The 27,413-nt window shown below is 55.6% G+C and overlaps 1 protein-coding gene across 12 annotated transcripts in view; it reads left to right on the top strand.

The window, feature by feature from the left end:
- EPN2 (epsin 2) overlaps positions 1 to 27,413 on the top strand; it is a 52,692-nt gene that overhangs the window by 9,934 nt on the left and 15,345 nt on the right. For 7 of the 12 annotated variants that reach the window (XM_027519694.1, XM_027519692.1, XM_027519693.1 and 4 more), the window contains exons 2-3: positions 17,180 to 17,941; positions 19,538 to 19,705. In XM_027519694.1, coding sequence (XP_027375495.1) covers positions 17,347 to 17,941; positions 19,538 to 19,705 — 763 coding nt within the window. In that variant the 5' untranslated portion in view covers positions 17,180 to 17,346. Of the gene's footprint in view, positions 1 to 15,680; positions 15,876 to 17,179; positions 17,942 to 19,537; positions 19,706 to 27,413 lie in introns of those variants that run through there. The other 5 variants (XM_027519697.1, XM_027519696.1, XM_027519700.1 and 2 more) reach the window with 2 other exon arrangements.

Below are 27,413 nucleotides of genomic sequence, written 5' to 3'. Positions count from 1 at the left end.
CATGGCTTAAAGCAACAGGGTTCTGCAAGTCTAGTCCATGTGGCTCTTTGGGTGTAGGCAGGGCTGGCTCTTCTGGAGGCTCTGAGGAGCTCTGTCCCCTGCCTTCTCCAGCGCCTTGCCTCGAGGTCCCTCCTCTTCAGAGCCAGCAGCTATAGTCCCGTCCCTCTCCCACTGTGCCCTCTGATACGGCTTGCCTGCCCCCACTAGTACTTTAAGGTCCTTTGTGGTTACATGGAGCCCCCTGGATAATCCAGGGTCCTCTTCCCTATTTTAAGGTCATCTGATTAGAGACCTTAATCGCATCTGCTGCTGTAATTCCCCTTTGCCATCCATCCAGGATTAGGATAAGGGCATCTTTGGGAGGCCATTATTCGGTCTACCCCAGATGCCAACATGAAAATCAGGAGATCTTACATAGCAATCCAGACTTGCGGCTTCATTGACAAATCAGAACACTTGGCAGCCGGGGCCTGCCCCGTTGCCTGGCAACCCTGGGTCAGCGCCAGGGTCGGCGCCATCTCTGGGTGAGGTTGCGTGCTCCAGCTCCTCACAGCCCCCACCCCTCCCGTGGTGTCCACTCACCTCCCTTTGTGGCCTGGGCCCTGCTCTGGGGACTCACAGCCTTCCACGGAGTCCTGTGGTGGCAGGTGCCTGCTCAGGATGGTGGAGCTTCCTGCCTCCGTCTTCTGTGTCCCTATGAGACCCCCCTCCCCCACCTCCAGATCTCTGTCCTCTCCATGCCTCCCTGCTGACCCAGGCTCCATGCTCCAGAGCCTTTCTGGTGCTCTTCTTGGTGGTGGTGCTTTTTTTTTTTTTTTTTTTTTTTACCATAACTCCTTGTCTCCTGTCCCTTCTTTCCATCCTGGTACCTTCCATCTTACATCTTGCATTGGTGTCTGTGAGAAGCAAGTCTTTCTAGTACACCGTTAGAGCAGTGCCCATTGAGTCAGGACCACACAGCAGTGTTTTGTTGAACACCTGCTGTGTGCTACGTGCTCCCCTAGACTCTGGGAATGCGACAGGGGTGGGTAGAGGGAGATACCTGCCTTGCCTCCCCTGCACACCTAGTTCTGGAAGAGGGAGCAGGGACAGGTGAGCTGGCAGTTAGTTGCAGCATCAGCTCCTCCTGCCTCTCGGGAGGGAGGCTCTGGTAGCGTCCTGTTCCTGGACCCTAGCCCAGAGGTGAGCTCCGTCTGGTGTGCTGGGGCTCTGGAAGAGGCACTTGGGTGACTGATCCCCGTATTTGCAGACATTGCCGGGACTCCAGCTGATGGCTGAATTTGGGACAGGCATTTTGGAGGGCCCTTAGTTAGCATTAGCAGCGTGAGAGACCAGGCCAGACACCTCTGTGCGCTGCTGCCCGGTGGCCTGGCCTGGGACTCTGGTTATTTTCGAGGAGCCCTTTGTATGGCTGCTTGTGGCCAGGTCTGCCTCCAGGTGACCCTGTGCTCTGGGGCTCAGGTGGAGGACACCTGGTTGAGCCCCTGGAATTTGACAGCTTAGAGGCATCTAGTTCTTTTATCTACACAGAATACTATCCAGCAGGTCAGAGATCTTTGGAAACTTGCTTGAAAACAGAGTAAGACTTATCATTATGGAGGGTTTCCAGCTTATAAAAATAGAATAGTTCAGCTTGACTGTTTTAATCTAGGCTCTTCTCCCTCCCCTGCCAGATTATTTCAAACCAAATCTGAGACTTGACTTTGTTGATAAGTGCTTCAATGTGTATTGCTCACAGATGTGGACTCTTTGGGAACTTATTTTTAAATAAGGACTGACCACCAGCGGTCCTAATTCTGAAGTTCATACTCTCTGGGTTCAAAGCTGGGTTTTTTCAGTGGTAGCATAACAGTCATCTTTATACAAAATCTTGATGTGGGTTAAATTTTATTAGCACTTCTATTAAGGCAAAACAATGAGAGTTCAGCTATCTTAATTATTATTATTTTTTTTTATAAAATGACATAAAATTTACCATGGACCTGAGTTTGAGCAAACTCTGGGAGATAGTGAAGGACAGGGAAGCCTGGCATGCTGCAGTCCATGGAATCACAAAGAGCTGGACACAACTGAACAACTGCTGCTGCTGCTAAGTCACTTCAGTCGTGTCCAACTCTGTGTGACCCCATAGACAGCAGCCTACTAGGCTCCCCCATCCCTGGGATTCTCCAGGCAAGAACACTGGAGTGGGTTGCCATTTCCTTCTTCAATGCATGAAAGTGAAAAGTGAAAGTGAAGTAGCTCAGTCGTCCGACTCTCAGCGACCCCATGGACGGCAGCCCGCCAGGCTCCCCCGTCCCTGGGATTCTCCAGGCAAGAGTACTGGAGTGGGGTGCCATTGCCTTCTCCGAACTGAACAACAGCAGCAACCATTTTAAAGTGTAAGTACTCAGCGGCATTCATCACATTCATGGTGTTGTACAGTCTCACCTCTTTCTGGTTCCCAAGCTGGTCTCATCACACCCTGAGGAGACCTGCACCCATCAGCAGCCGCTGCTCCCCTCCCCACCCCGGCATCCATGGATTTGCCTGTGCTGGGCAGTTGACATGAATGGAACCATGTGGCCCACGGCCTTCTGTGACTGGTTTCTTCCTGTTGGCATCCTGTCTTCCAGAGTCACCCCCATGGTCGAGTGTCAGTGCTTCATGCCTTTTATGGCTGAATGATATTCCGTCATGTGGACAGACCACAATTTGTTCATCTGTTGATGGACACTTGGTTTGTTTCCACTTTGGCAGCTGTGAGTAGTTGCCGCTTTAACTTGTCAATGCTTAATTTGAAACGTGGTGATATGGTGTGTGGATCAAAAAGAAAATGTCACCTGTGAGGGAGCAGGAAGGTGCCTTACTCTTGGCTCCATTGGTTTTTACACACACATTTAAAGATGCTCGCTGCTGAGTGGGACACACGTACTACAGAAGCGCACTGTGCAGAGCATCCCCCTCAGGGCACCCAGGCCCACATGGCTGCTGTCTGCCTCTGGGGGCCATGAGGCCCTCCCAGCAGGCTGCTGACCAAGGACAGGCCCTGCCCTTCCCAACCTGAACAGCCACAGCCATGGGTCTGGGGGTGGATGGTGGCGAGGGGATGATCTCTCATATTCTCTTGGAGCCATCAGTACACGGGTGGATGCCTTTCCTTGCTTTCCCCAGTGAGACGGTCAGAGTCAGTTCCCTTGTGGCTTCATGACTGCATGCTGAGTTCAGGATGGCTGGTTAGATACACGGCTGTCAGCTGGACCATGAAATTATTCGGGAGCATGGCGTAGATGTGGGCGTTGATTTCTGGTAGGAGTTTATTTCCAGTGAAGAGTCAGTGGCAGCCCAATTGCTGACTGTAGGTCAAGGGCTGCCATGGGGATGCAGAGCGGCCCTTGTCCACTTCATAGGGGTCTGGTCCTGGTGTTGGGAGCACGTTTCATCTATGTCGTGCTGTGTGTCCCCTTATGAGGACATGAGGGTGGGGTTCATCTCAGGCCCCAGGACAAGGAGAAACTTCTTCTGTGACTCTGTTCTGTTTTGTCTGTAGACAGTGTGAGTCATCTTTGCTTTGGCCACCAGGAAGCTCAGCTCAGAGCCCGTCTCTTGTCCTAACTCTGGTGTGGTCTGCACTTGGGTTCTAACCTTGCTTTCTGGCCCTGCTTTTTTTTCCTCCCCCTTCCGTTTCCCTGTTGCCTGGGTTTCTTCATTCACTTGCCATTCGCCGTGTCTCCTGACTTCCTCTGAGCCAGTGATTCTCAAATGCTGTGCCCCCATCACCTTTGGTTCTAATTTTTCTGGGTGGGGCTTGAGCATAAGTAAGTTCCTGAAGCTTGCCAGAGATCCCAGCACAGATCCCCCTCACAGGCGGGGGTTGTGAGCCACTGCTGTTGGCCATTTCCCTTCTTTTTAGCGACAAGGTAGGAAACATAGGCCTCCATAGGAAGGATGGAGTTGGGGAGGACAGCCGATGCAAAGGTGGCCTGAGCTCAGAGAAGCAGCAGGTGGATCATGTAGCTCCTGGTGGCCTTCTTGCTGGTGGAACCAGCAGGAGCTCTCCTTGGCCAGCCTGCAGAGGCCTCACCTCCTGGACAGACCGGGGATGAGTGGCTGTAGAGTTTGCTCTGAGGGCTTTGGGCCTGCCTGATGGGAGCGCGGCTGTGTGACAACGTCCCCGGGCTGTCCAGGACCCGAGCCTGTGTGTGGGGCCCAGTCAGGCTGCCATTTGCTATGGAATGCAGTTCTAGAGAAGACCAGTGGATAAGAAGGCATTCATAACCGGGTCTTTGCAACTCATCTGACCCTGCCTGTGTGTTAAAGGAGCACTCTCCCTGCTCTAATTGAGAGAAGGAATAAATTATGACTGAAAATATGTTCCTTCTTGATTTAAAAAAAATATTATTTATTGGCAGGAGAGTAAAGTAAGTAGCGTAAGAAATCACCGTGTAACCGGACTGCAAGGTGTTAGGTAGATGTTAATATTTGATGAAAGAGAAACAAATGTTTTCTTTAAACAACAAAACCAAACCCTTTATTATTTCTTCCCTCTCTCTCCCTCTTCTCAGGTTTTTTTCATTAGGTTCTTTTGACTTTGAGCAAGAATCTTGGTAACTTTTTCCCCTCTTCACTATCTGATTATCCGTAGTTTTTCCAAAAACTAAAGCCAGCTCTGATAAAACATACACGCTGACCGAGCATCTTCAGGCTGGTTCTTCTCCGTGCTATGTCTCTGGGGAATGTTGATGATGCCTGTCTTAATGGTAATGAAAGAAAATGTGGGAAGTTCATGAAAGTAGGAAGGGCCAAGCTGGCACTAGCCTTGTCACTGTCACTGCGGTTAATGTTTTGGTGTATTTTCTCTAAGTTGTTTGTTTAGTGCCCAGGGGTCTTTGTGGCCTGTGTGGCCATCACAGGCTGGCACAGAGCTCTCCCTCAGTGGCTGAGCTGGGAAGAGCTCAGCTGCCTCCTGTGGTTTGTCCCCCGCTTCCTTGCTGTGGGTGCGGGGTCTTGTGGCTGAGAGCACTGCTGGGGGCGAGGCTGCGGAGTGAGGGGCTTATTCAGCAGTTGGATGTGGAGGAGGAGGAGGAGACCCTGACAGGGAGGCTGTAGCGGGTGCTGGGACGGGGCGTGTAGGCAGGGTGGCCTGCAGGGAGGCAGACTTTGGGGCTGAACAGTGGAGCAGAAGACTGCTGGCTCTGCGAGCCTCAGAGACTGTGGAGCGGGCGGCGCCCCCCCGGGCAGAGTCAGCTGTGACTTTCGGGGCTCAGGTTGCCCTTTACCATGTAGTACAGGGGGTGGCATTCTCCCAGGGCCAGGTGCCTGGGTGCTGGATCTTCGAAACCTTCCCTTCTGGGCTGGAGTGGCGTCCGGCCTGTCATCCTGGGTTTCTGAAGAAACCTCCTCCCTCACTGAGGTCAGGTTGGTTTATGATGAGGTGGTCGTGGGTGGTTTATGCCTCTCCTTTCTGGAGGCTATAGAAGAGAAGGCAGGCCCCAGAAGAGAAAGCAGGCCGTTCTTCAGGAACATCTTTGCTTGGGGCTAACCAGCTCCCTCTGTTCCAGTCCAGGCTGTGGGCTTCACAGGTCACTTTGGGGTGACCCACGACACGTCAGTGCTGAGTGAGTTCCCTCTGGGGCCCTTGGTGTGGATGTGCTTGTGCCTAGCCTGAGCCTCTGTGAGCAGCTCTGTCATGCTGGGGAGGGGTCCCCACTTCCCTGCCTGCCTGGCTGGTTACAGGCACCTCCGGGAAGGAGGTGCTGGCCTCCCCTGAGCCTGTGCGTCCTGTGATGGCGGTGGGCCTGGTGTGTGTTGGGGGGGTGTTCGGGGGTCTGCATCAGTGATGTGTGGCGTTGCTCTGCTAGCCACTGGATGGTGAAGAAATCCATGTGGTAGACCCCTAAAGGCCGTTGGGAGGAAAGAAAAAGAAATTGGGTTAAAACTAGGAGGAGGGGAACAAATATTGTCTTCTTTAAAAGGAAGAAACTTCATTGGCACACTGCTTCTGAATCAAGCTCTCAGAAATAAAAGATGTTTAAAAACCTGTGCCATGAGGCTCACAGGATGTAACCTGGAATCCTTCCCCCAAGGCCTCCCGCCTTGCAGGTGGTGATGTGGAAGGGGCCAAGCACAGTGCCCGATGAACTGGCGACTTCTGAGCATCCAGTCACTTGAGAGAGAAAGTCCCAGGCCAGTGCAGCTGGCCTCTGAGGGCCTGTCCGTCTCCCCGCAGCTCCACGTCTCTCTGTGTCTCACTGAGGCCAGGGGAGGGCCCGGCAGGAGGGTCCAGTTTTGTTGCTGGCCTGCAGGGCGGCCCCAAGTGGCCCTCTCTGTGCCTGCTTTCCTTCTTGTTAAGGCTGTATGGGTATACCACGTTTTGTTCATCTGTGAAGGGAAGCTCTTCTCACTGGCTGGCTTTTAGGAGCGATGTTGCTGTGAACTCCAGGGCCACGTGCGTGCTTGGGCACCTCATCCTTTCTCTTTGGCGGAGACACAGGCCTCCACCACCCCCCCACACACACATGCCGCGGGGAACGGGCCTCTGAGGTGCTGGACGCAGAACGTCACACCTCCCTTCTGCCAGTTTTACCGGCTAGGGCCGTGGCTGATCCCTGAGGAGCGGGGAACACAGTTCTGTTACAGGCCCAGGAGGCGGTGGACTGGAAGTCCTTGGTGCATAGAAATGATGACCACAGAGGGGGAGTGGGCATTCTGGGCACAGGGGAGGGGTCACTGCAAGGTGGGGCTCCCAGGTGCAAATTACCTGCCACTGGTAGGCCCGCCTTGGAAGCTGGTTGGTGGAGAGACTATGAGTCCTCCAGGGAGCAGCTTAGAACATGTGGTGGTCTTCAAGGAAGGACCCGGGAGCCTCGTGTAAGTTATGTTCGGGTCCTGAGGCTGAGGAGCTGGCACTGCACCTCCTCGGCGGGCACTGCCTCGCTCACCCTCTCTCCTCTCCTGTGAAGTGCTTCCCTTGCAGGCTGGGGCACACAGTAAGCCATCAGTAAATTCAGCGGCCACCTCGATGAGTTTGGCCAGCAGCAGCCGAGCCTGCGGCCAGTGAGTGAGCGGGCCGGCCTCCCCAGGTTTGACTCTCTTCCTGTGAAGCACAGGTGTGCCGAAGGACCCGGTCCTCCCCCTGGTCGTCCCTGGGCTGACCGAGGGAGCAGGAGGCTGGTGGCTAGTGAGGCAAGGAAACACTTCTTTCTCTAAAGTGGAGTGTTTACTGGGCAGATCTGCGTGTGCACTGTCATCCGCACTGGAAACTCACTCCTGCGTTATTATTTTCCTCAGCAAAGTAGGACAAAGGCAATGTAAATGTTGTTTGGAGAGAAGTATTTGGCTAATGGAGATAAAGCTAAAAGGAAAATAACAACTTTAACTTCTTTTTGGTTTTTGTGTTTTGACATTCAGCAGCATACTTCTAATCTTTTAAGAATTAAAAAAATTACATGGTATGCCAGCCGTGGTTTGTTTCTGCTTGTTAACTTTAGTGTGAAATTGACTCAGTGCCGCCTTGCCAGACGAGGGCCTCTCCAGTCCTGCTTTTCTCCTGGGTGGGGGAGGTGCTCAGCGGGACCGAAGAGGGTGTGGCAGAGGCCTGTGAGCAGCCGTGGGCCCCGCAGGAGTGAAGGGTCTCCCCTCCATCCACTCAGATCCTTCATGGGGTCATCTGTAGGCTTCCAAGGCTGCTGCTGCCATTTTCCTGAGGAGGAAACAGATTAGTGAGCTGACGAAAATGTGGTGTGGGGGCAGGTCTCTCTCCACTCCAACTCATGGTAGTTTTTACCCCCAGCAGCATCACAGCCCATGTTTCCACACCCCGTGAGACGTTGGGGGCCCTGGACTTGGGCATCGGGTGAGGGTGTGAGGAGCAGCCGAGGCTGGGGCAGTGTGGGAGCAGGTGGGGTTGAGTCACTCCTTCCTGGGGCAGCTGTGTGCCCGGCTCAGCGCCAGGCCCTGTGAGGCAGCCCCAGTGTGCAGACAGTCGGGGCCTCTGTCCAGAGGCCGTGGGAGGAAGCGGGGAGAGAAGGGGGAGGCCGGAAGCGCAGGTGGCCTGCAGGGCAGCCGCAGCAGGTGGGGGGTGCTCTGCAAGGCTGGCTGGAGGTGGGGGGGCGGTGATGGGCTTGGTGCTGTGCCACAGAGGCCGGCCCCGTGCAGCAGGTCTGGAGGGCCGAGGGCCCCACACTGGGTGTTGGAGCTGTTTGTTGGCATAACCAGGCAGAGAAGTCACAGCCCTCCCAGCCTGAGGCTTGGCTCCTGCTGCCTCCTCTGGACTCTGCATCCCTGTTGGTTGGCATCATGCCCTGAATCCCCTCAGCTCCTCTCTCCTACACCACAGGATGGTTCTCCTGTGTCTCCACCCCTCTCCTGGCCCTTCTTGGACGTCACTGATGGCCACTCACCCCCTTCTGACTTGTGCTCCATGCCCACTCTCCTGGGCTCCCCCAGCGCCCGCCCCAGCCCTTGGCACAGCTGCCTCGGCTGTCTCTGCTGTCTGTGCTGGTCCTGCCAGCACCTCCAGCTTCATTGTCTTCATAGTTGTACGGCCTCCTTCCTTCTCCTGAAGCAGGCACACTCTCCCCACCTTGACATCCTGTGTCCCTGCCATTCTGGTGCAGCCAGGCACTGTGGTATGGGCGTCTGCCTGCTTCCTGCCCTCCCCCTCCCCCGCCCCCCCCAGTCCGCCTGCTGTGACTCCATCAGGACTGCAGGAGCCCCGCCTCCGCTGCGCTGCTTCTCTGTCCCCAGACTTGCAAACCCACTCCAGTAGCTTCAGCTGCGGCAGTGTTTCTTAAAATAATGTTAAGTGGAAGCCGTTGAATGTTACTCATCTTAGAGAGTTTTTTATCGTCAGAATGCCGTGGTATCTTTGGTGGTTCCTTTGAAAGTGAAGCTGAGAGCTGCCAGGTGACCCAGCAGCCCTCTTCCTCGGTACCTGTCCAGGCGAGCTGAGCACACACATCCACATAAAGACTCATACGCAGAGTTCACAGCAGCATTGTGCATAAAGGCCAATAATGGAAACAATCCAGGTGTCTGGCTGATCAGTGGGTACATAAATGTGGTCTGTCCATATGAGAGAAAATTACCACAAAAAGGAGTGAAGTACTGATAAACGCAGTATAAGCGAACCTTTAGAATACTCTGAGTGAAAGGAGCCGGACATAAAAGGCACATACTGCGTGGTTTTGCGTGAAGTGTCCAGAGTAGGTGAGTTCACAGAGACAGAAGGCAGCGTGCTAGGGGCTGGTGAGTGGAGGAGTGGGTAGTGATGGCCGATGACAGGGTCTCCCGGGGATGCAAATGTCCACTGCAGTGACTGTTACCCAACACTGTGCCTGTATGCTAAGTCACTCACTTGTGTCTGACTCTCTTGCAACCCCAAGGACTGTAGCCCGCCAGGCTCCTCTGTCCACGGGATTCTCCAGGCAAGAATACTGGAGGGGGTTGCCACGCCCTCCTCCAGGGGGTCTTCCCAACTCAGGGATCGAGCCCACGTTTCTTATGTGTCCTGCATTGGCAGGCAGGTTCTTTACCACTAGTGCCGCCTGGGAAGCCCATGCAACACTGTGAGGATCCTAAGCTGTGAGTGTGAATTGCCTACTTTAAAATGGTGAATTTCGTCTTAATGAAAACAAATAGAAAGACCTCCTCTGCCCAAATGCCATAGCATGATACCTGATTTCATGTATGTGATTACTTAATGCAGGTATTTGAATTTAGAAGTAAATTGATTTAGGGACTTCCCTGGTGGTCTAGCAGAGAAGGCGATGGCACCCCACTCCAGTACTCTTGCCTGGAAAATCCCATGCATGGAGGTGCCTGGTAGGCTGCAGTCCATGGGGTCACGAAGAGTCGGATACGACTGAGCGACTTCACTTTCACACATTGGAGAAGGAAATGGCAACTCACTCCAGTCTTCTTGCCTGGAGAATCCCAGGGATGGGGGCGCCTGGTGGGCTGCCATCTATGGGGTCGCATAGAGTCGGTCACGACTGAAGCAGCTTAGCAGCAGCAGCAGCAGCAGCAGCAGCAGCTGGTGGTCTAATGGTTAGGACTCTGTGCTTCCACTGCCATGGCCAACTCAGTCCCTGGTTAGGAATGAAGATCCCACAAGCTGAGTGTGGCCAAAAACAAAGTAGATGGATTTGAAGAAAAATATTAAGCATACAATAACGCAGCTTATATTAAGAATTAAAGAGGAGGATTCCTAACACAGCGCTTGGCATGTCAGAAGTACCCTGTGAGTGTTAACCATATGACTCTTACTTGGAGGGTTTGACAGAGATCTGGAAGGGGAATAACGAATCAGCAGATCCAGATTCCTCAGTGCATGAGGCCCCCAAACCCGCCCCCCGCCTCACCACCTCTTCCCCTCATGCCCATGGCTCCCTTGTGCCCCCATCCTCCTGCAGCCCTGCTCCAGGGGCACAGGTTTCCCACCGGCTGTCCCCACCTAGGTAGGGGCGGGGGCTGCGTCCTGGGCTTCCCCATAGGCATCATTCCTTGTATGTCCAACGTGTGAAAAGTATTGGCTAAACCCTCTGTCTGTCTGCGCTGTGACAAGGAAATGATGTTACAAGAGAGAACAGCAAGAACATTTATAAAATGCCATGCAGACGTCGCCATGTGCCTTGCAGAGCAGCAGCTCTGCTCCCGGAACAGGGTCTAGAAGCCTTGGTGCACGAGTCTCGGGGACTCTTGCACACACCAGCACTGTTCACGATGGCAAGAAGGTGAAGTGGGCTCAGGTGTCCCCGGACAGACGAGGGGGTGGGTGTCGGTGAACACAGGCGCTGTCACATGGCAGGGACACACAGCAGCGCGGACGAGTCTCAGAGCCTCAGTATCGACACCGGCAGATTGTGGTGGTTGGATGATGTCAATGGTAAGACCATCTTCTTTCTTAAAAACCGTGGGATCACGGAGCTCAGAACCCAAGCTGTTTGCGGGGTTGGGTGGGGAAGGGGTCTGGGTGACAGGGGCGCGTCATCTGTGCCCACATGGGGCTGGTGTGTACTCGTGTGTGCCCAGCAGCACGTACATCATAAAAATGTAAGAGGACAGAGTGGTGGCTGGAAGACCTTCTCTGGGCTGACGCTGACATTTGAGAGTCCAGTCAGCGGTGCAGAGTAAATAAAATCCTGGGAACATATCCAGCAGAGGAGGAAGGAGGGAAGTCGTATTTTTATTCTGAACCAAAAGAGGAAGTTTACCTTTCGGCTCTGAGACTGGTTTTTTTCCTGGTGGTACTTCAGATGACGGCTGTTCTTAAAGGAGTAATCAGACCTCTCGGGTTGTTCTAGCCCATGTGGCTGCTTCAGCAGAAGATGCAGCAGTCACCGAAGAGGTCCTGTTTCTTAAAGTGTGAGTTCTGATGGGCTGGAGTCGTCTTGGAGTCTCTGATGCGCAGGCTTCCACCTGCCAGCTTTCCTCCTGTTCCCGTCTGTGGGGCCTGACGCTTTCCAGGGCAGTGCTTTCTGGGAAGAACCTTAAAGACCTCTCCTTGGTGGGCCACGTTGGAAGGCGCTGGGAATGCCAGGGGCAAATGCCAGGGGCCTATCCCAGGACAGCACCACAGCTCCTGGGCCTCATGTCCGCACGCGGTCAGGGGCTGGCCCTTTAGCTCCAGCGTCTGGGCTCCTGCCTGCTTGTCTTGCAGAGCTGGAGACGGGCTGAGCAGGGGCAGGAGGGTGGTTATTTCTGTCCTGTCTCACTGCCTGTTTAGCACCTGACAGGAGGGCCCTTCAAAGCCTCTGGATTCAGGGAGGAAGGATTCACTATTCTCATGGTAGTGTGGGGTTTATCTGAAGCTAAACAGACGAGATGAAGAGGATAGGACCAGAAGCCAGAGGTCTGGGAGCAAGTCCTGGTCCCACCACGTGCTGGCATGTGGCTCAGGCCAGTTTCTTACCCTCTCTGCGCCCAACTTCCTCACCTGCAAATTCTTACTGAGGTTCAGTGAGCAGACGCTCTGGCATGCAGTCAGAGCTGTTAGGATTCTCCAGCGTCTGTTGAGAGAGCCTGTGCTATTTTCAGTTTCTATTCTGAGCCTGTTCTTTCGGGTGACTGCTGGCATCAGAGAGTTAGCACATCTGAGGCCTTGTTGGGAATGCCAGCCACACAGGAGAGGACTGGGCCCGGGTGTGACGGTCAGGAAGGGGCTTGGGGATGATGCCACCTGCCTGACCAGGAGGGGCCTTCTGCCCAGCATGTTCTGCCTGGGCCCTGCTGCTTCTGTAGGTGTGTCCCCTGCCCTGGACTGTGTCCCCAGGCTGCCCTCGGGGTGCTGCTGAGAAACATCCTCAGAGACACACTCTGGGAGGACGCAGGTGTCTGAACCTGTGTCACTCAGTGCTGAGCAGCGGCTGTCCCCACCTCATCACCTGGTCTGCTCCTGAGCCCAGGCTGGTGGGGTGGCAGGGCTCTGCTGCCCGTGGGACTGCCTGGGTACTATTGGCTGACATGGCTCATCCACCCCTGCCCTCAGGTTCTTCGTTGTGAACTCTTAACCACGTGGAGTGGTTTTATATGTTCACTGAGCAGAGTGGCTGCTCTGACTCCAGCGACAGAGCCCTGAGGGAGACTGCTGGGGGACTGGCCCAGATGAGCCCCATGTCTGAAGGGGAGAGGGTGGGGTGCTGTCTGCCTTGTTCAGTTTCCCTCTGTTCCCACTCACTCAGCCCGCGTCAGAGGAGCCTTTGCTGAGGACACGTGTTGGAGATGGGCAAGCAGCAACTGGGATGAGCAGGAAGGTGTCCCACATGAAGAGGTTCTGCCCACAGTGGGAGTTGGTGACTTGAGAGAGTGATCGTGGTCCCCAGATCTCAACTGACAGGAAAGAGCCAGTGGGACAGTGCTGGGGGAGGCCACGGGCAGGGGAGCAGACCGTGCCTGGGACTGGGAGAGTGCCAGGGGGCGAGGGTGCACCCGTGCTGGCCCTGGAGGAGGTCACCTTCCGGGTGTGCCGTCTTCTGGGCTCTGGTGCCCCCCACACCGCCTGGGGTGGGCTGCAAGGACCTCAGCCACACTCCCCAAAGCCCACGGGAGCCCTTTGTGCCAGGCTGGTCTGCATTTACACTGCCCGGAGGTGCCTGTCCTCACCTGCGGGCTTCTTCTGGGCAGCATCTTGAGCTCCTGAGAGAGCAGCGACGGGTGGCTGCTGTGCCTGAACCCAGGCCTGTGTGGTCCACAGCTTCCCCTCCCCCGGCTTCCCCTCTCCTGCTGGCTCCTCAGGACGTGGCCACAGCCCAGCACTCAGCGCCACCACAGTGACCAGCCAGGTCTAAATTAAGCATGAATCCCTGGGAATTCTGCCTTTTCCCATGTAGTTCTGTTCTTTTCCCAAAATGCCTCAAGCTGGAAACTTCTGCTGATCAAACCCATTGCGGGCCTGCCCCGTGTGCAGGTGGGTGGGTGTGAAGCCATCAAATGTCCCCTTCTGTGCCCCAGTCTCTGGGTGGCGTGGCCACTGGCCATCGGGGGTCTCTCTCTGGTGGTAGAGTCACTTAGCGTGTTGGAATGGAGACTCTGGCCCAGGGGTCACAAGCTCCTTTCTTGGAGGGGGGCTGAGTTCCAGGGGCTCACTCCACAGACCCGGGAAGCCCCACAGGCCAAGAGAAACATCCACCACTAGGCTTGTCGCCAGAACTCTAGCCTCATGGTGACTGACCTGGAGCTGGTCTGAGGTGGGGGCTCCTGTGACACCCTTGGGCTGGCAGGAGTTGAGCCCTTGTCAGAAAGGGGCCTTGGGACAGGAGGCTGGGTGTCCGGTCTGCCCTGCCATCCAGGAGCGGGAGGCTGGGCCTGGCCCAGCCCGAGCCCTGCTTTCCAGGCCCCTGGTTCTGTGTGCTGTCTGGTTTCTGGCAGGGTTGTTTAAGAATGTTGTCCCTGGTTGGCCATTAGCAAAACTACATGGAGGAGTGGTGGAGGGGAGCAGTGAGGAATTCTCTGTCCTCTGCTCACGCTTCCACTGGCCCAGGCGCCAGCGTTCGGTGCTCGCGCCTCTCCGGGAGGTGCTGCTCGTCACGCCACCGTTTCTAAGCGCCTGTGTTGTCGGGTGGCCAGACCACGTCTCCTGAGCCTGGTCCTTGTTTCACACCGCCTTTCAGAGTGACTGCGTTTCAACACCCGTGTAACCTGCAGCCCAGCTGCTCTTCCTAGAGACTGAACGATCCGCCACACTGCTAAAGAAAAGAAGAAGTCCTCACGTGTGTTTTCAGTGCTTGATTTCTGCTTTTAGAAAAATCACTAACATGGTCATTGGAGGCTATCTGACATCGAATTTGAATTTTCCTGTGCTTGTTCCAAGGCTGTCATGTCTTGGGAGAAGCCCCCAGGTGGCTCTTTCTTTTTAAGGGGACAGGGGTCATCCAGCGTTGGGGGGACGGTCAGTCCCCCTGCAGCCAGTTAACTGGCACCTGGGGCTCTCCCTGTAATGTGGGTGCTGCCACTGTATCTGCTTTATCATCTTGGAGTTAAGAGGCTCAGATGTTTGTTTTTGAAATTCTTCACATACATGAATGCAGGGTTTTCTTGAAGCCTGCTTTTGGGATAGAGATATAAGATTTGATTTCTCTGCCCACCAAGGAGTCCTGGGACACAGATGCTGCGTTCGGTGAGTGAGGTGGACGGCCCTCAGCTTCCCTGTGGGTGTCGCCTGCCTGGAGAAAGTCACAGGAGGCCGCCAGACACAGATCAGGAGCTGCCATCTGTGGATCCTGTTAGGTTTGGGGAGGAGAGAGATTTGCTGCCGTTCCCTCATAGCTGGTCTGGGTCCCTGATAACGATCCCCGATCCCTGAAAAGCCCCCCAGATGGGGGTTTGGTGGAGACCCCAACCATCAACATCTTCTTGACACCTGGCCAGTTATGTCCCTGTCACAGAAGGGATGGCCAGGACTCACGTGGGCTTTGACCAGGGCCCACTTGGGGTCTGGAGCCATGAGGGCTGCTTCCTCCCGAGTCTGGGACTCTGGATTGGGAAGGAATTTCCCCACCCAACTCTGAAGGCTCTTGAACACATTTTTATGGAATTCTTCTTGCCTCCAGGGGCATCACTCTAGCCTTGGAATTTTTTGTTTGTTTTTTTAGTGTTGCTCTATTTGCTGTTTTATTCAGTCTACTTGTAGTTTCCACTGTCAGGCGAATTCTGGTTATATTTTCAAATATGCCAGAATTTTTCTGCCCCAGCTTGTCTTTGGCAAATGTGATCCAGCTGTTACTTTATGGTCACCATTATAGGCTGCTCTTGAGATCAAGAGTCCTGATCCCAGACTCTGGCTGGGTTGCCTGCGTGTTGAGAGCCAAGGGACGCAGCTCCTCGGTGGTACTGGGCCATGGCTCAGCTGTGGCTAGGGGCCCGTCCTTCAGGCTTTGTGTGTGTAGGTGGGCTGTTGCCTGGGACAGGACATGCAAGCTGCAGGTTACATGCGGCCGCGATGGCTCCTGCAGCTGCGAAGTGCAGGGTGGGGGAGTCTGCCAAGCCCCAGGTGGGTGACAGACAAAGTGCTCGGCGGCCCTGGGGCTTCAGGACCTTGAGTGTGACCAGTGATGCTGGAGCATTTGCTCTGGGAGCTGGAGCTGCTCAGGAGGCCCCCTCTGAGGCCCATCCTGTCTGGTGGCCATGGATGACCAGCCTTGTCATGTCACACATGCAGGTCCCCACAGAGCACCTGGCCCTGCTCCTCGGACACACTGTGGAAGGTTTTTAAGAGCCGACCGGGCAGTGGAGTTCACTCTGCCCACCTTCAGCTGAAGTCCCATTCTGCTGAAGCCCTGCATCTGCAGATGAAGATAGAATTCTTGGCCTGTCTGAGGGTGGAGAGGCCTTGCTCACCAGGCCGATGACTAATGGCACCAGGATGACGGTTATGAGCTTCTCCTATTTGGCTGAATGTGAGGAGTGGGCATTTCCTTTGGCTTCCCCACTCCTGACACTTGCTGGTTATTTATTTCTGAGTCTGGAATGAAGCTGGTAGAGGCCGCCCACCTCTTGTTCCTCTGGCAGAAGCAGCAGAGTGAGAGCCCCTGTGGGAGGAGGGAGAGAGTCCTCACCAGGGGGCCTTGGTCAGCTGACCTCATGACCCAGAAGGAAGGCTCTCCATCTGCACCAGGGGAGGGGTGATCCTTACCCGGAAGGAAGGCTTTTTGTGAGCATATAGTGAGACAGCCTGGCCCAAGGCCACCCAGCTCTTTCCCAGGCCAGAAGCCCAGTGGCAGCTGGGGGTGGGATGGGGGTGGGGAGCTGCAGGTCCTGGGCCCCCTCCTCATTCTGTAGGAGAGGAGTCACCTGGCACCGCTTCCCTTCCAGTCCCCGCCCGCCCTGTCACCTCCTCTGAAGAACCCCCCTGAGGGCTCTGAAGGGAGTGCTTTCCTCGCCTCTTTCGGTGGCCCACCGCCACAGTCGAGTTGCCCTCCACTTGCATCCTCAGGTCCCTGCACTCACCTCTGTCCCCTGCCAGATGCCTTCCTGGGGGAAGGGGCGCTGCTTTTAACTTGTGGCAGCAGCATTTATATCGCAGTGCTGGGTGCCCACTGGCAACCAAACCAGGTGGAGTCCTCCACACTCTGGACCAGGCCTGTGGCCAGAGGCGTAGCCTTCACTCCAGCTCCGCAGGTGTTCCTTCCCTGGAGAGAGGTGTTTGTGGCAAAGGACTGGGTGGACCTGTTACTGTGGAGTCCTCAGTTCTCTTTTCTCTGAGATGAGGAAACTGGGCCAGAAGCAGTTTATATGTAAGGTTGTATCAGTGCTACATAGCTTGTGCCAGATGCTGGAGGCTCTGAAAGCCCAGTGGGGCCTCAGCCCTGGTCTCGAAGGGGTTGGGAGTCTCTGTAAGAAGTCAGGAGAAGAGGGTCAGAGAGAGTCTCTGAAGCCAGTGTAGATGGTGTGAGATTCTTCTAGCGGGCGTCTGCCAGGTGTGGCAGAGCAGATCCAGCAGAAGTGGTTTGAAAATAGACCAGGAGTTACAGTGTTACCGCTTTCCTTCCAGAGGCTTAAACTTGAGTTTAAACTGTATTGGTTATTAATGTGTAGTATTGTTCTTAACTTAGTTTTGAAGGGAAGATGGCATCCTTTTTGTCCTCGGGGGCTGGAGGATGTCCTCTCACTACCCCGGCTGGCCGACCCCTGCCTGCCATTTGCAGAGAGCCTGCTGTCTCGGGAACTCACACACAGTAACGTTTGTTACTACTTTCTCTAGGTCATGGCTTCCAGCTTCTCAGACCTGAGGCTCCAATAGAGGAAATGACCGTCAGGGACCCTGCTCCAGACCTGTTACGGAGACTGAACGTCTGTGGAGCACGAACCTGCCGGAGACGGGGAAGCTTCTCTCTCTGAAAGGATCTGCACTTGTCACAGAACGTAAAGATGACGACCTCATCCATCAGAAGGCAGATGAAAAACATTGTCAACAACTACTCGGAAGCTGAGATAAAAGTGCGGGAAGCCACCTCCAATGACCCATGGGGCCCGTCCAGCTCCCTGATGACGGAGATTGCAGACCTGACCTACAACGTGGTGGCCTTCTCGGAGATCATGAGCATGGTGTGGAAGCGGCTCAACGACCACGGCAAGAACTGGCGGCACGTGTACAAGGCGCTGACGCTGCTTGACTACCTCATCAAGACGGGCTCCGAGCGCGTGGCCCAGCAGTGCCGCGAGAACATCTTTGCTATCCAGACCCTGAAGGACTTCCAGTACGTTGACCGTGACGGCAAGGACCAGGGGGTCAACGTACGTGAGAAGGCCAAGCAGCTGGTGGCCCTGCTGAAGGACGAGGAGCGGCTTAAGGCCGAGCGGGCCCAGGCCCTCAAGACCAAGGAGCGCATGGCCCAGGTGGCCACCGGCATGGGCAGCAACCAGATCACCTTTGGCCGGGGCTCCAGCCAGCCCAACCTGTCCACCAGCTACTCGGAGCAGGAGTACGGCAAGGCCGGGGGGTCGCCGGCTTCCTACCATGGCTGTGAGTAGTAACCCCCATGCTGGGCACCGGGCTCAGCCAGAGCTCATGGCCCCTACCTTCCTGCTGCTGGCACCTGGCAGCAGCCCCTCAGTCCGCCTGGAGTTACTGTTACAGAGGGGCTTCTGGCCTGGGGTCCCGAGACCCTCTGCTGCTCTGGGGTTTGACTCTGTGCATGTGGGCAGGGCTGGCCTCGGGGGCAAGGCAGGCGCAGAGGTTGGATTACCTGCTTCCTCCTCAGGGCAGGGCTGAAGCGAAGGGCCTGGCTGCCCACAGCAGCAGGGGATTGGCTGTCCTGGAGAATCTACTCTCTTTTATCTCATATTCAGTCCCTTTCTGAAACTGGGCTTCCGGTCTCCTGACTGGCTCAGCTTCTGTTCTGCTTGAGCATCACTGGGTGAGGCAGTGCATGTTCGCCTCTCTTGCAGAGGGAGAGACCAGGCTTCCTTCCCGCTTCTGGGTGGGAGTCCTTGGTGATTCGGTCACACGGCTGGGTCCGTGCTTTCTGGGCTGCTCTGTTTTCTCGCTTTGCATGTTGAAGATGCTAGGTCTTTGCCTAGTGTTCAGGAGAAATGTCAGAGAGCAGAAGTGGCATTCAGGGCCTGACGGAGGCTGGCCAGGGAGCCATGTTGGCATCCTAGCTGTTCATGGATGTGGGCCCTGAAATGGTGCCCCTCTGCCTTCTCAGTGAGGTGGCAAGCAGGCAGCCCTGGTAGCCTGCAGGGTGAGGGACACAGAAATTGTGCTTCTGGCTGTGAAAACAGAAATCCAGGTACCCCTACCCTTTGCTTTTGGAATAAGTAACACTGTTAGCATAAAAAAAATTTTAAGGCAGTTGTTTGCAGTTTGACCCCCTGTTGACCTTGCTTATTGGCAGGTTTCGGTTTGTCGTCGCCCCGCCACTTGTAGCATCTGTGTTGAGCAGGTTTGCACAGTGGGGTTGGACTCCCGCCTCTGGGATTCTCAGCAATTGTCAAGCTCAGAGGCCAGCATTCCTTGTCCCACTTGTAGTTCCTGTCGTTTCCCCACCTAGTTTGGATGACTCTGCTCAGGCAAATGCTGGGACCTTGGTGAAGCCGCTTAAAAGAATTGGAGCATGCAATCTGGGGCTCCAGGGGCTCCCCTACGCTAGGTTGATAGAAAAGGAAGATTGACCTTAAGAAATGAAGTCGTATGTGTCCCTCAGGGAGCTCCTCTCCGCCAAGAAAGGCCGCTGCAGGTAGGCTGGGCTCCGGGCTGGCCTCTTCTTTGGAAGTGGTCACGTAAGGGCCCTGGGGGCTGCTTTTCTCTTGCCTGCCTTTTGAGGTCATTGCCCCTGAGTCCCAAGGACTGAGTGTAGGAGCTGAAGCCACGTCCCATGCATCGAGTGAAGACTGTTCCGGGGCTGGGAGGAGGTGGTGGGGCCTCGTGTCTGGTCCTGTGGCCTCAGCCTTCGCCTCCCTGCCCAGCGGCCCTGAGTTGGCCCACCTCTGAGAGCCCGAGCTTGAGCTGCATGTTCAGAGTCTGTTTGCGGGGTCCGGCCTTGCCTGTCCCTCTAACGGCCTGTCTCTGTGTGTGTGTGTGTGTGTGTGTGTGTGTGTGTGTGTCCCTGCCCCACAGCACCCGAGGCCTCGCTGTGTCCCCAGCACCGCACTGGGCCCCTGTGGGGTCAGAGCGAGGAGCCGCCGCCGAGCCATCGCCCGCCCTTCCTGCTGCGCCCGGGGCCACCCTCCTGCCCGGCCAGTCACCTGGCCCAGCCCTGCCTCTCTTGGGACCCCGCAGCCCAAGGTGGGAAACGCGGGCAGCCTGCTGGATGTGCTCCTGGTCGCCCAGTAGAGCCAGCTTTCTCCCTGCCTCCCAGGCCTCAGGGCGGCTCCCTCTGCAGCCCAGCGTTGGTCCTCCCCTCTCCCGGGAGCCCTGGCTACCCTGCGCCCCTCTTCACACCCCTCACCCAGAGGCCTCAGGGGATCCGCTGTTTGCTTTGCATGAGGCCTGGGTAGCTATCAGGCTCTCCCAGTCCCACACCCTGCGGGATTGGAGGTGTGCTGGCGGCAGCCCCAAATGCGGGGAGGACCAGGCCCCTGGGCCGGGCCTGTGGTTTGGTCCTTGTCCCACTGGCACACCCAGCCGGGAGCCATCCTCCATGTTGCAGTGATGTGGGCAGGTGAGCAGAGGACCAAATGGGGTGGATCTTGCTTCTCAGTTCCCCGCCATCCTTTCTGAAATCTGCAGGACCCGGGACCCTGGCAAGCAGAGAGTTGGCTGCCTAGTCAGTTGTAGGTTGCAGTGTTTGGAGGTCTCTGACTCAATGGGGATGGAAGTGAGGCTTGCTTTGGTGGTGATTGCTAGCTCTCCTGGACGACCTTCAGCTGGTGCGGGCTACGCTGAAAGCAGATTTCGCCGCAGCCTACGAAGAAGTGCACTCAGTCCACTGCCTTGGCAGCTGGGCCCACCACAGAGAACGCCTCTCCTCTCTGCCTAAGTGGCTCTACCGGGGCGGCTGGCGGCCCCTCACCTGGGCTTTGTGCGCCTTGTGGCCCCCCTGCCAGTGCTCGCGGGATCACTGTGTTGAGCTCCGGGCCCATTTTCCCCTCACTCTCTGTCCCGAGGGAGTACTGGCTTTGGTGCAGGGAGGCAGTCATAGTGTTTCAGAGTGACACTCCCGCTGGTCCCCAGGGCCCCTGAGCCTGCCTGTCGAGTACCCGGGGCCCCCAGCTCTCCTGGGACGCTTGCATTCAAAGCCCCCAAGCCAAGGCCCGCAGGTCCCCCCTCAACTCGGTGCCTCCACACACCACCACCAAGTTGGTCGACCCACAGCACACACTGCCTCAGCTCTGGGGTTAGAGGTAGAAATTAAGGGTAAAATGAGTGAGTGAGTTTGTTTTCCCAGAGTTTCTCAAGTGCTGGATGAGGTTTGGGCAAACCAGTGATACGTGGTGTCACCGTTCTGGGTGCCTTTCTCTCTGTGTCTCAACCCTCACCGTCACGGGTGATCATTTCTGAGCACCCGCCTGATGCCCGGTGTGAGGTGAGGATCTGCCTTGGGGATCTGCCTGGGCCCTGGGGATCTGCCTTGAACTCGCTGGCTTGGAAATGCAGCATGGAGGGGTCACCCTGACCGGCCTTGTGAGACACAGCGGAGATCCAGGCCGGGCCGTCAGCTCGGCTCGTGTGGTATGCTGTCTCCATCGGTGGTTGTATCAGGCTAGGGAACTAGCCCTCTTTTCCTTTTCTTGACACTTAGCCTTTGGAACTGCATTTTGTGGGCTTTTCCAGAAATGTGGAAATGTGCCATATCTTGAGGCTTTGAGTCTAGAACATCTGATTCTTAGAGGTTAGATTTTGTTGGTAGTGAAGGCTGTTTCCAACTTTGTAGCTGCCCTTTCTCTGCTCCCTGAGCCGCTGGCTGCCCAGAGCCCAGGCACACGTCTGACAGGCTGGAGTCTTGGGATGGGCACGGGCATCGTGGTCTTGGTGCTGAGTTTTCTCGGAGGCTGTGGCCTATCCAGTTCAGGTTCTTCCTCCCGTCCCTCCGGCTGATGACCGGCAGCCGTGCCCTTTCAGAAAGTCAGAGTCAGCAGGCGATGCGCCCATGGGCCTCCTCCCACAGCCTGCTGGCCACTCAGTGACCAGCCCGTCAGGCCAGTGCCCCTGTGGCCCGCTTCTCCATGTCTAGGTGGTGAGCTCAGCATGGGTGGCACAAAAGAAACTCTGCTGGTTTTCTCATCGTAAGATAATGCCTGTGTACTCCTGATCATGTAGAAAGTGCAAAAGGAAGACGGACACACTCCATGATCTCCTTAGACTGCTGTTGTTCCCGTGTGGGTGTGTCCTTCTGAATGCTTTTTCTAAGCGGGTGCTTTTCTAGGCCTGCAGGTTTGTTTGGATCCCTGCCCTTTCTATCACGACGTCGTCCCAGCTCCCAGGCCTCTGGGCACAGGCAGTGGTGGGGCCTCGTCATGGCCATCTGTCTGGGAGAGCCAGAGAGTTCTTCCTCTGAGGAGGAAGCGAGGACCAGATCAATACCCATATCCCCCACAGCCAGCTGTATGGACAGACCTGGATCTGGGTCTGAAGTGTTTTGTGGGAGCAGAAGAAATCTGATGTTTTATATTGTATACATGGTACAACAGTGTTACACGCGTGTTGTTTGTAACAAAGCACACATCTCAGAAGGCTACAGCGTTCATTTGCCCAGGGCTCGCGCTGGGCAGTGAGGGCTCGTGGTCCCCAGATGAGGCCTGGCCCTCTGTGGGCCTCCAGTTTGGGAGAGGGTGGGCACCTTGACGGTGTGCCACATGGAGTGCCCAGAGGGGGCCGGGCAGGCGAGTCAGAGGCTGTTCTCACCCTGCGTGCAGTGGGCCGGATGCAGTGGCTCAGAGGACCCCTCAGCTGACTCAGATAACTTGCTGTGCATTTTCCATGTTGCTGCACAGTTACACTTGACTGCAAAGGTTAGAGCTCGGGTGGGTTAGAGGTCCGTACAGCAGGTTGGGATGGTGCTCTCTCCCGGTTTTGCCTGTCCCCTGTGCTGTCACAGGCTCTCACACAGCGCCCTGCCTGAGGGACATGCTCTGAGAAGGGACCGCGTGGATCACAGTCTCCACCCTGTCTGAATTGTGTCCAGGTTCTCACAGTGTGGTAACAATGTGATGAATACCTTTGGGCAGAAAGCTGCTTTTCCGAGGGGTCTTGATGTAGAATTGTCTTGTCTTCAAAGTAGAATTCCAGGAAGTGAGGTTAGTGGGCAAGTGTGTTAGCATCATTCTATGTCTTGAACTTGGCAGATGTTTTCCCAGCAGACCCGGCCCAGGTGCAGCGCCCCCAGCTGGGGTGCAGGAGGGGTGACCATGCTTGGTGGATAGCCCCCAGCCCAAAATGGGTACTGAGATTTTTCTGAAAGATAATTTCTAGTTTTAGTTAAGTTCAGTCGCTCAGTCGTGCCTGACTCTTTGGGACCCCATGGACTGCAGCATGCCAGGCCTCCCTGTCCATCACCAACTCCCGGAGCTTTCTCAAACTCATGTCTGTTGAGTCAGTGATGCCATCCAACCATCTCATCCTCTGTCTTCCCCTTCTCCTCCCGCCTTCGATCTTTCCCAGCATCTGGGTCTTTGCAGAAGAGTCAGTTCTTTGCATCAGGTGGCCAAAGGATTGGAGTTTCAGCTTCAGCATCAGTCCTTCCAGGAATATTCAGGACTGATTTCCTCTAGGATGGACTGGTTGGAGCTCCTTGCCGTCCAAGGAACTCTCAAGAGTCTTCCCCAACACCACAGTTCAAAGGCATAAATTCTTTGGTACTCAGCTTTCTTTATAGTCCGACTCTCAGTCCATACATGACTACTGGAAAAACCATAGCTTTGACTATATGGACCTTTGTTGGCAAAGTAATGTCTCTGCTTTTGAATATGCTGTCTAGGTTGGTCATAACTTTTCTTCCAAGGAACAAGCGTCTTTTAATTTCATGGCTGCAGTCACCATCTGCGGTGATTTTGGAGCCCCCAAAAATAAGGTCTGTCATTGTTTCCACTGTTTCTCCATCTATTTGCCATGAAGTGATGGGACCGGATGCCATGATCTTAGTTTTCTGAATGTTGAGTTTTAAGCCAACTTTTTCACTCTCCTCTTTCACTTTCATCAAGAGGCTCTTTAGTTCTGCTTCGCTTTCTGCCATAAGAGTGGTGTCATCTGCATATCTGAGGTTATTGATATTTCTCCGGGCAATCTTGATCCTAGCTTGTGCTTCATCCAGTCCAGCATTTCTCATGATGTACTCTGCATAAAAGTTAAATAAACAAAAAACAAACAAAAAAACAAAAAGGAAAAAAAAAGTTAAATAAACAGGGTGACAGTATACAGCCTTGATGTACTCCTTTCCCGATTTGGAACCAGTCTGTTGTTTCATGTCCAGTTCCAACTGTCGCTTCTTAACCTACATACGGATTTCTCAGGAGGCAGGTCAGGTGGTGTGGTATTCCCATCTTTTGAAGAATTTTCCACAGTTGCTGTGATCCACACAGTCAAAGGCTTTGGCATAGTCAATAAAGCAGAAGTAGATGTGTTTCTGGAACTCTCTTGCTTTTTCGATGATCCAACGGATGTTGGCGATTTGATCTCTGGTTCCTCTGCCTTTTCTAAATCCAGCTTGAACGTCTGGAAGCACTGTTCGCATACTGTTGAAGCCTGTCTTGGAGAATTTTGAGCATTACTTTGCTAGTTTAGTAGATGAAAATTTCCATCAGGATATTCATTTTAAAAGTGAGTTTCCTGTTTGTAAGTGTTGCTCTATAAGAAAGTGCTCTAGGCATGCAATCTCAGTTTACGACTGAATTAAGAAAGAGAGCCTTCTGTCTCTGTTAAAGTTCCGGTGACCACAGCACCCCCCAACCCCGGTTCCTCCCGAGCGCCTGCCTGGGGAGCTGTGGGTGTGGCCCTAGCCCTGGTGCTCCCTCACCCCCTCCAGAGTGTGACTTCCCAAAGCACCAGGAACCATGGAACCCCTGGGAAAGAGCAAGGAGAAAAAATGGCTTCCTGTTCTGGACAAGCTCCTAGCTCCCACCTTGCAAGCTGATGGCCTTATAACGGACAGGATTTACTCTGCAGCCCAAGGAGAGCAGCACAGATAGGACGGGATCTGAGTCCTGCCAGCCAGCCCTAGGGCAGCCTTTGTCTCTGCCCGGCTGCCTATCCCCACAGTCGTCTGCGCTGCCTCCTTTCTTCTGGGCTTCGGCTTTCACGCACCTCAGGGTGGTTGGGACCAGTGTGTGAGGTGTGCCCTTGGGAGTCACAGCTTCTGCTCACTGGAAACTAGACTAGAAAATGAACACACAGGTGCGTGGAAAGAGGCAGATTGGGGAGATGGCCCAGCTGCAGGCAGGTCTGGAGCGCAGGTGAGGCCTCCGGTCTGCCGGCTCTAGGTGCCCGGGGCAGGGGTGTCTGCACTGAGCCAGGTTGAGAAGAACCCCTGCCCGTGGAGCACCCCAGTGGGGAGGACGTGCTAGGGGGGTGGCTCCAGAGCCGACCCTGGAGGGGAAGCCGAGGTGCTGTTGCCCGCCCGAGAGCCAGAAGGAGCTGGGGGATTCTAGGGCCTGTGCGGGGGTGACAGAGCAGGGGCCAGGGGTGGGTGGTGAGCAGTATAGAGTCCAGGGGCAGTTCCTCCCCGTGGCAAGAGTGTGCGGGAGGTGGGGCCCAGATATGTGTGCTGGGAGAGCCCGGGACCTGGGGCTGCAGCAGCACTGACCCGGGTCTTGTTCCCTGTGGAGGCTGGAAGCCCTGGATCAGGGCGTGCGCAGGCCTTTGCCTCTGAGACCCGCACGCGCAGGGAGCATCCTGCCTTATGCTCCCCCTGCTTCTGCTGCTGGAGGCCTCCTTGGTGTCCCTGGGCCATGGCTGCCGCCCTCCCCTCGTGTCTTCGCCCCCATCTCTTCCCTGCCTGTAAGGACACAGGTCACGTTGGATGTGGGGCCCACCTGCTTCAGTGTGACCTCAGCTTAACCATTCACTAAGGACTCTGCCGCAGCCATTTCCAAATCTGCTCGTGTTCTGAGGCGCTGGGGGTCAGGACCTCACAGCTTTGGGCCCGCTCTGCCTTGGCCCCTCGGCAGGGCAAGGCTTTCGACCCTGGTGAAGCCCACCTGCTCTCTGCTTGGCAGCCTTGCTGCCTGCCCACAGGCCATGCTCCAGTGTCCCCACCCCCTCCCCTGTGTGTGTGTGTCTTGTCCCTCCTTACTGGACACAGGCCCTGGGAGAGCATGGGCTGCCCTCTGGCCTGGAGAAGCGCCAGGCATGGTGTGCGCAAATGTTAGGACCGAGGGCTCCGAGCAGCTCAGGGCATGGGGACAGCATGGCATTGGCTCTTGAGTTCTGCTGGCTCTGAGTGGCCTTGTGACCTCCCTGGGCCCCGGTTCCCTCCTCTGTGGGAAGCAGTGATGGTGAAGAGCAGGGCCTTAGGTCGGCCTTTGTCCCTTGTGGCTGTGGGACCCTGGCAAGCCACCTCATCTCTGGACCTCAGCCCCGGTTTTGAGGGTGGGTTGGAAGGCAGGACCCCATCTGGGCTGAGGGTTGGGCAAGACACCAGGTGTGGTACCACTGTCACACACCAGGCACTGGGCCAGGTGCCCCCCATAGGAACTCGTCTGGTCCTCACAGCAGCCCAAGCCGCAGGAACCCTGTTTCCCATCCTGTGGGTGAGGAAGCCAAAGCGAGGGGTTGAGCAGCGGCAAGCCCGGGTCTGGGCCCAGGCTTCCAGGCGCACCCTCCACCAGGGCTGCCTCTTTGAGGCTGAGACCGTCAGCCTGGGTGGGGATGCGGTGAGGTGGAGCCCACACATGGCAGGAATTGAGGGGGCCGGTGGGCGAGAGTCAGGAAAGCACGCCAATGTGCAGGGTGTGCGAGTATGTCTTCTGGGTGGAATCATGAGAAAATGTCAACAGCTGTTTCCTCTGGGAAGAGGGGTAGAGGCAGGAAGAGTGGGGCGGCCCTCACTTCCTCTTATGCTGAAGTATTTAACACAGGCTCTGGCATCTCCCCTCCCCCATAGCCTGACAGTGGATGGAGTGGACAGCAGCCATTGGGCCGCCTCGTCCCTGCCCGCGTGCCCATCTGCCCACTGTTCTGACTGTGACGTGCAGCCAACTGTCTGTACGGAGACTGCCCGGGATCTTGTCCCTTCAGTCTGACTATGCTCATGACCCTCCTGTGCTGGGATGCTGGGCTGGCCATCCTGCAAAGCGGCCCTTGATCTGGGTTTGTCTGCCTCAGTCCTTTTCCTGTGCTTCTGTGAACTGGAATCAGATGTAGAGTCTGCGATGGGATCTGGACAGGGTTTTGCCAGGACTGTCAAGTGGTGGGCAAAGGGCAGAGCATGGTCATGGTCCAGCCCCCCTTGTCCTGAAGGTCCCCCGGCTGTGGTGGTGCTTCCGTCTCCTCACATCTCGCACCTTTTTGGCTTTTCCACAACATTGTTGTTCAGTTGCTGTGTCGTGTCTGACTCCGCGACCCCATGGACTGCAGCACAGCAGCCTTCCCGGGCCTCCACCATTTCCCAGAGTTTGCTCAAACTCAAGTCCGTTGAGTCAGTGGACATGTTATTTCCACAACATATTTTTGTATTTTCTCCCTTTCAATGTTACCTGGGGTAATCTGAGCTTATTTTCTCATAATTCATCTCACTTGACTAAAAACAGTCTTTCCTGCTGTCTCCTGTGAGCTGGGAGAGGGCGGGCCTGGAAGGTCTCCCAGGGGACAGGGTCAGAAGCCTCTGCTCTCCGTGGGAGTGTCCTTGGTGGCTGAGGTCATTGCTGACTCAGGAAACAGCCTGTGGAGCACAGGAAGATGTCGGCAGCTGAGGAAGGCCCAGTAAGCACTTCATTGCAGTTCAGTGATGAGGAAGGAACTTAGCTGAACGGGGATCTGGTCACCAGGGGCAAAAAGTGGCCCTGGGCTCAGTGCCAGCTCCACAGCCCCTCCCTCGGTGGCCAACAGAAAAGGGAGGGGG

The sequence above is a fragment of the Bos indicus x Bos taurus genome, chromosome 19 (assembly GCF_003369695.1).
Source record: "Bos indicus x Bos taurus breed Angus x Brahman F1 hybrid chromosome 19, Bos_hybrid_MaternalHap_v2.0, whole genome shotgun sequence".
Lineage (NCBI taxonomy): Eukaryota > Metazoa > Chordata > Mammalia > Artiodactyla > Bovidae > Bos > Bos indicus x Bos taurus.
The sequence above is the reverse complement of the archived record's forward strand: the minus strand, read 5'-3'. Positions and strand labels throughout refer to the sequence as shown.